At 37.0% G+C, this 8,376-nt stretch overlaps 1 protein-coding gene across 1 annotated transcript in view; it reads left to right on the top strand.

Moving 5' to 3' along the window:
* LOC108250047 (sodium- and chloride-dependent transporter XTRP3) overlaps positions 1–7,253 on the top strand; it is a 39,474-nt gene extending 32,221 nt beyond the window's left edge. Inside the window, exons 10-11 of the mRNA XM_017439745.3 lie at positions 4,577–4,742; positions 6,057–7,253. Coding sequence (XP_017295234.1) covers positions 4,577–4,742; positions 6,057–6,227 — 337 coding nt within the window. The 3' untranslated portion in view covers positions 6,228–7,253. The remainder of the gene's footprint in view (positions 1–4,576; positions 4,743–6,056) is intronic.
* The last annotated feature ends 1,123 nt before the right edge of the window (positions 7,254–8,376 follow it).

An 8,376-nucleotide genomic window follows, 5' to 3' on the forward strand; every position in this document is an offset into this window, starting at 1 on the left:
TAGAAGAGGAAGCGCCGCATCTTCTACCTCCGGAGTTAGCGGAGTTGTTTAAAAGTGACACCGAGGATGAAGACTTCATTGGATTTAGTGATTTGGAGTGACACGGATGGTTAGGTAAACTTGTTAGCATGTTATTTATGCTATAGTTATCTGAATAACTCTTCATATGTTATGTTAACATACCAGGCACGTTCTCAGTTCATTGTTTGTGTTACGTAAGTTACGTAACGTTAGCGTACAATTATTCAGCCTGTTGATGCCGCTATTCTATTTTTATTTTAAATTGCCTTTCAAGATGACGTGTTTGTTTTTGGTGTTGGATTTTATCAAATAAATTTCCCAAAAAATGCAACTTATACTCCAGTGCGACTTATATATGTCTTTTTTTTCTTTATTATGCATTTTATGGCTGGTGCGACTTATACTCCAGAGCGACTTATAGTCCGGAAAATACGGTATATAATTTGTCACATAATCAGTAACCTATCAAAGGATTGGGTTGCAATTAACATCATAATTACTAATTTCTTGTCAGCAAGACAAGAAAGTACATAAACCACAAATTATGAAGATTATAATCCATTAAAGAAGCCAGACAAGAGGAAAAAGGAAATCTGATCTATAATTGCACAAGATGTAATATAGAAAAAAGTCTATAAGTTTAGGAACTTCGCTGTTTGATTATTAGTTTTCTATTTGCATTCTAGCTTGGCATCAGTTCATTATCTTTATCTTTGTTGTCTATTGATTTTTTTATTAGCTATTTCCCTCAGTGTCCTGTAAAAGGTATAATATTAAACTCCTCATTTAAGCCTTTTGGGGATGAAGTGTTTAATGTACTGTATGTATCCAAAAAGAAGTCAAAAGTTTCAATCATCCTATCTACAAGGACAGTTTTCACATAAATAATTACCAGAAATAACAGAACTAAGAAAAAGTGGTTTTGGAAGTGCTAAATCAGAATCAATAATTAGATTAATATTCAGTTATAATAATCAGTACCAATGTTTCATAATGACTTTTTGAATAGCACCAGAAATAGGTGAATAAACTCGCTGAACTCAACTGAACTAACATGTTTTTTCCCATTTTTTTTCTTATTTTATTTTATTCTAATTTCTTTTTTTTCTGAACTGAACTAAGTAAGGAACAAATCAGTGAATAAAGCAATTTGGTTCAATTGATTTACTCAAAAATTTGTTCGTTTGAACAAATCATTCATGAACGACACAACACTGATTCTAACAAAATAATTTCCATAACTGATCAGAACTGATCGTGAAATTTAGTTGTAAGGTGAGGAATATTTGCTGTTTTCTAATGCAATTTTTATGAACACCCCCAAACAAGCATTTAATGATGTAGAAATTGTGTTAGAAACATAAAAATAAAATTAAAAACTTTGACAGCTATTATGATTTTAACCGAATAGTTTATCTATTTATGAATTTACTTTTAACCAGGTGGAAACATAAAAATTGTAACTAAAAACCCCTACACATCAAATTCAATGTTTAGGTGATTTTAAAGACTTTACAACTCACTATCAGTGACTGAAAGTAATTTTGTAAACTGTAAACTCACTGACAACAAAAGGAGGGACAGAGTAGAGGAAATGAAATGAAATTGCTCATGTTCAAAGGTCATGTGTCTGTATTACAGATTACAGTATCAGATCAAATGGGTAACAGCGTTGGCAGTACAAGCACAATGATGGTCCTCCAGAGTTGTACAGAGTCCAGTACCTGTGTGCCCACATTTTATAGGGTTCTGTAATGCTGTAATACAAGGATCCTCCCCTGGTGTGGTCTGTCGAAGGCAGTAGTGTCCAACTATCCTGCATGTTTTAGGTGTTTCTCTATTGTAACACACCTGACTTAAATGAATGAGTGAGTGATTAACAGCAGGGAAACAGGATAGTGGCCCCCCAGGACCAGGATCAGACACCACTGGTCTAGGTGGAGCAGAACATTCAGTACATGTGTGGGTGTCCTCATGTTCCCATTGGTTCCAATATCAGGCAGAACACTTGTCCTCATGTGTCATGTGTCTGCTGACCATCACTCACTGTCAGGGTTTTCATTTATTTAACCTGCTAAGAAAAAATCACACCGGAGAGGCTTGTTGTCTTTTTGTGAAGGCCTTCGCAAAGAAGAGAGATTCCACAACAGCTCCTAATGGCGTGCTGTCCAGGAAGTTCTGCCCCTCCACTTGGGCTTTCTCTTTATTTAAAGGAAGAAGAAATAATAAGAAAAAAGGGGTTGATCTTAGCAGGCCAAGGCCAGTTCTGATCATAGCAAAAACACATAACACATCACTGTTTGGGAGAGCCAGATGGTGTGGCGCCCGCCGGCCCGCCGTCTGACCTTGGTCTCTCACGTAGGCAGTGTTCCACATGAGCACAAAGGCTGATAATGTAAAAACCCTAACACTCACTGTTTTGGATGTGCTGCTCCTTACAAATGAAATCATTTACAAACCAGTCTTTGGCCTGCATGTGGACCAATTGAGGCCTAAACCAGACTATTCCTTCTGAGGGCTTAGACACAGTCAAATTTGTTTGTGCCTTTTGTTAAAGAAAGAAAAGCCCACAAAGGTCACCGAAATACCTTGAAACTGACAAAAAAAAGTTTACTAAAAATCAATTATTGAAATCAGTCCTTGCTTTTGAATTTTGGTTAACTCGTAGAAATCCTAGGAACATTTTGTGCCATATTGGCTGTATTCAATGAATATAAATGGTAAATGACTTGCACTTGTATAGCACTTTATCTAGTCCAAGGACCCCAATCCTACATTCATCCACACATTCACACACTGATGGTGGTAAGCTACATTGTAGCTACAGCTGCCCTGGGGCGGGCTGACAGAAGTGAGGCTGCCATCACACCGGCGCCACCGAGCCCTCTGACCACCACCAGTAGGCAAGGTGGGTGAAGTGTCTTATCCAAGGACACAACAGCTGAGATGGACAGAGCAGGGGCTCGAACCAGCAACCCTCCAGTTACAGGACAAACACCTACCTGAGCTGCTGCCACTGCCCTGTTCAATGAATATAGTTCAAATATGGAGGATATTTATCTTAAAAAAACTTCAAATTGTATCAGTTCCTTAAATTATCTTAAAATAGCTAAGCTACACAAACATGGACACATTTAATCCTAATGACAAAAATGTTTTGATACCACATATATCTTAACATAACTTCATGCATTACTTTATTTTAAAATTTCCTTTTGGACTACTAACTATCAATTTTTAATTTTTATATTTGCGTCAATGTGGACTTAATTGAAAATGGCCACGAAGGACACCACTGTTGAAAGCAAATTATAAAAAGTGAGACAGGAAATTGCTAAAATGCATTTTGACAAACCACAAAGCTTCTGAGAGGATGTCCTTTGGACAGATGGAAGTCACATCAGCTCTATGTTCACAGTATAACACTGAACAGTGGACCGACACTGAAACATGGAGGAGGCTCAGGTCTGTTCTGGGCTTGGTGTGCTACATCTGGCACAGGGTGTCTTGAATCTGTTCAAGACTAGCAAGGCTTTCTGGAGCTAAATGTGCTGCCCAGTGTCAGAAAGTTTGGTCTCAGTTGCAGGTCATGGATCCTCCAACAGGATAATGATCCAAAACACACAGAAAGGCTCAGAACCAAACATTGGACTATTCTGAAGTATCCTGAGCCCTGATCTAAATCCTGTTGTAAATCTGTGGAAGAGCTGAAACATGCAGTCTGGAGGATGAATCCTTCAAACCTGAGACAGATGGAGCAGTTTGTTCATGAGGAGTGGGGAAACAAATTTGACTGTCTGTAAACGTGTTGGAAAAATGAATATTTGAACGTACAGCAGCAAAGAAAGAACTAGGGGAATCAACAAGGTAACAACAGACAAAAGTTATTGCAGGTGTATATTTGTTTTTTAACAAGGGCAATGTCCCGTTCATTTACATAGAGTAGTTGGGATTTAAAACCAGTACTGGAACCAACCAACAAGGGAGCTGGTCACGTTCTGCTTCAGCTTCCAGGTTCAAGCTCCAACAACTACTTATATTAACAATATTTGATAATTATTATTTGTGGTTCATCTGCAAAGGTCAGTTCTCTATTTACAAGTTTAAGAAAGATTTTGATTATATTGAGGATTCTAACCTAAGGTTTAGGCTGAACAAGAACAAAGAAATTACTCATGGACAGTACATGAAAACAACAAAAAGCAAAGGGAGTATTTATGCACTGAGAAAGGAATGACAAAAGGCTGCAGATATGCTGATAGAAACAAAAAATACACCTAATTAAATGTATAAAATAAAACAGAAAGCCAGGTGGAAGAAAACTGAATGAAATGATTAAAACTCAGAAATATAAAACATTATTGTAGAAGATAAACTTTACTAAACAAGAGAAACAAAGCAAACTACAACGGACCACTTCCTAGTCCTGATTGATTTCTTGGTTGTAATTCTGAACCAGGCCTTAGATGTGAAATGTCCATCTGACTCCATGAAAGAATCAAATAATTAGGATTCACTGGTGAAACGATTTGAAGGGTTGTTTTACTCATTTCAGGTTTGAAAAGGATATTGAAGACATGCTTGGTCATCGTCCGAACTGGTACTGGAAGATCATGTGGGCAGGAGTAAGTCCTCTTCTCCTTATTGCCCTCTTCTTGTTCTACATCGTCAGCTACATCCAAGGAGGAACCCCTACATATCAAGCATGGAACGAAGACTTGGTGAGGTTTTATTTTCTCTCTGTCCAGGTTGATGTAAAATCTCTGAATGAGCAGTGGTTGAATAATGTGAATAATGTGTGATAGTTATTAGCTTGGTCTCAGTGTTATACTGTGAAGCATGTGTAGATGGTTGTTTTCTGTAACATCATATACAGGTGAAACTAGATACACTGTATAAACAGACACATTCAGTTTTTTTTCACTGTCTGGCATTAAATCAGACCAAACCTTTCCTGTTAGGATTCCCCAGAAAATTTCTATTTGTTAAATGCCCAAATAATGAGAGAGAGACTTTCTTTTTTCTTCAAAGTAAGAAGTTTCCATCTATTTTCTTTAAACTATTACTTGGGTCAAACATTTTGGGTTTCCTTCCACAAGTTTCTAACAATAGTCTGCTGGTATTTTGTCCCAATCTTCCAGGTCAGGTTTGTAGCCCACTTTGTTCACATACACCTTTACAGCTCTTCCCACATTTTTTTATGGGATTGAGATCAGGGTTTTGTGATGTCCACTCCAAGATATTGACTTTGTTGTCCTTAACCCACTTTGTGTCTAATTTGGCAGTATGTTTCGGGTCATTGTCCATTTGGAAGACCTGTTTGTGCTCAGGCTTTAACTTCCTGGCTGATGTCTTGAGATGTTGCTTCAGTATTTCCACATAATGTTCTTTCTTCATGATGCTATCTATTTTATGAAATGCACTCGTCACATCTCATAAAAAATCAGTTTAATCTTATCCATTATCTTTTCAAGTATAATGTATAAACTAATCTGCTTATCTAGTTGTCATGTTGGTGTTACTATTAATTTAACAATGTTGAATTGAATGTTATGTTGTTTTATTTTCGATTAAACGTTCATTTAATGTCAGTTGTTGTTGTTTGGACAGAACATCTTCCTGTTTGTTAATGTTTGAATCATTGATTGTCTCTTTTTTATCATTAGTTTCATTGGTGATATTTGACTTCAGAGATGATTGTATAGTTTATGTTGTGTGAACCTGTGGACGGTGTCTCAAGTCTTTTCCAACCTCTAACAGGTTTTTCTTCCAGGATTGTTTACTTTCATTAATCTGGAGTTTTTTGTGGAGATTTATTGCATCCCAGTAGTTAATACTTTTGCACCTCACGGCATAATTCCTGGTACAAACACGTCACAGAGAAGATTTAACATTGTTTAAGGAAAACATGGTCGCAGCAGAAATAATGTGTCTGCAAACTGACATAATTTAAATTTACTAGAATTTGTGATTTGAAAAAAACCTGAAACCCAAGGTTTTTGGGTGTTCTTTAACTGTATCTGTTGTTTTTTCAGGGTAAATCAGAGCAGGCAGAGTATCCTCTGTTTGGTCAGGCTTTCATCGGACTGCTGCTGGTGTCATCAGTGAGCTGTGTTCCCCTCACAGCTCTGTATGTCTTCATCCAGAAGAGAAAACAAGCACATCAACACAAGCAGCAGCATTCTGTCAGTACAGTAGCTGCATAGAGACCATACCAGGACTAACTCTGCTCACCAGCTGAAGAACCACTGCCCACCATTTCTGCTCCCCATATGAAGAACCACGTTTCTGCTCACCAGATGAAGAACCTTCACCATGGAGGACCACCCAGCAGGCCTTTGTGGTTCAAACTGGTGAAAGTTGTTCGTCCTGTAAACAGACGTATCTCAGTGTTGTGAAGAATTCAGATGAACATCGTCTGTTTTTTGAAGAAACTTGTATTTTTATACAGTTTGTTTGGTTTTGAAGTTTTCATCAGTAATGTTTACTGTACATTTGAACAGATGCTCATCCATCAGAACCAGAACCAGATGTAGCTACACATCTGTTACAGGTTCTGTTGTTAGTGTAGATGTGTTCTTTGTCTGATTGTCAGACATTTTTAACACAGATGTAAATCAGTATTTTATATCACATTGATTCAAATAAATGGATTTAGATATGTAGCTTACTCAGTGAGCTGTTAATTACTTTTTTTCCAATTATGTGGATCTCATTGTTTATGTTGTAAATAAATTGTGCATCTCATGATCATGGCAGAGCCATTCCACAGGTAAATCAAGTCCAAACTATCAGTAGAAGTTCAGTCACTCAGTAACAGATGTTATTGTTTTTAAAACGAGTAAAGCAGCAGTTTAAACTAATACAATCAAAATTTGGATATTGATTCAATTGATGATGATGATGAGTAATATTCTGGGTAAAGTAAAAAAAACTACTGAAGGACCTTTTCTACAGTAATTTTTTCTGTTTTACAGAAATGTTAAGCAGCTCCATTGAATGTGCTGTCAGAAATCCTTTTACTTCAGGACTGTTTGTGTTGGACACTAAATGTTTGAAAAGTGTGACTGTTTTCATTACATTGGGTTTCATTTGATCCCTTCTTATTCTGTTGATTACGTTTTATCCTGTATTAGACTAATAATTGGCATTAAAAGTTCCATGTTAACACCTGATGTGACAGAAGGAACTACTGTGTTCTCGCTCAGCTGCTTTTCAGCAAATAAACCTGAAGAGAATTATTTTACTCTTCTGTTTTTCTTTTTGTTTTTTATAAAACAAATTTGGTCAAGTGTTAAGAGTTCACTTTCTATACATTCTCTTCATCTGGTTCATATAGTAAAGGTTTGTGGACATTTTAGATAAAACATGACTCTTGCTAGTGTTTGAAGGCTATTTTTAAGCTGTCACTTTCAGCATCTACATGAATATTGAAATCCCATATGATTATGACTTTATCAGTATTAAGTAATAAATTATACAGTTAAATATGTCTGATATTTGAGACAAAAACTCAGAATAAGGGCCAGGTGGATGTTTTTCAGACTTCTGTTTTAGATGAGAAAAACTGAGGTCAAGAAATTTAATGAATTATAATTAATAATTGGCCAAGGAGTGAAAAGGTGGACTACAAAGGCAAAAGATGAATATATCTGGGACAAGTGGCTTGTTTTTGGGACCATGAAGTCAGCTGGGATACTTGGACACCTATGTGGGCACAGTTCATTCATATACACTCCTGATCAAAATCTTAAGACCAGTCAAAAAATTGCAAGAATTTGCATTTTGCACTATTGGATCTTAAGAAGGTTCTAAGTAGAGCTTCACAGTGTTAAATGAAAAAATCAGTGCAAGAGACAAGAAGTTTTGAGCGGGGAATTTTCTGCAAACTGCATTTACACTCAAACATGATTTTTTCAGCTGATCAAAAGTTTAAGACTATAGTCTTTAAAAGCCAAAAGCTGTGCAAAAATCTGGATTCCATGTCATTTTCTGTCAAGTCTTTACACTGTCAAGACCTCCTGATGGCAAAAGCCAAAAAGCTCACTGACTTTGAACGTAGTAGGATTGTTGAGCTGCATAAGCAGGGCCTCTCACAACGTGCCATCGCTGCTGAGGTTGGACGCAGTAAGACAATCATTTTGCGTTTTTTAAATGATCCTGAGGGTTATGGAACAAAAAAGTCAAGTGGTAGACCCAAAAAAATTTCACCAGCTCTGAGCCGCAGGATCCGATTGGCTGTCCGTCAAGACACAGGACAATCCTCTACCCAAATTAAGACCATTACTGGTGCTGACTGCAGCCCAATAACCATCAGACGGCATCTGCGAGAGAAGGGCTTCAGAAACAAAAACA

The sequence above is a fragment of the Kryptolebias marmoratus genome, linkage group LG16, assembly GCF_001649575.2.
Source record: "Kryptolebias marmoratus isolate JLee-2015 linkage group LG16, ASM164957v2, whole genome shotgun sequence".
In the NCBI taxonomy this organism is placed as follows: domain Eukaryota; kingdom Metazoa; phylum Chordata; class Actinopteri; order Cyprinodontiformes; family Rivulidae; genus Kryptolebias; species Kryptolebias marmoratus.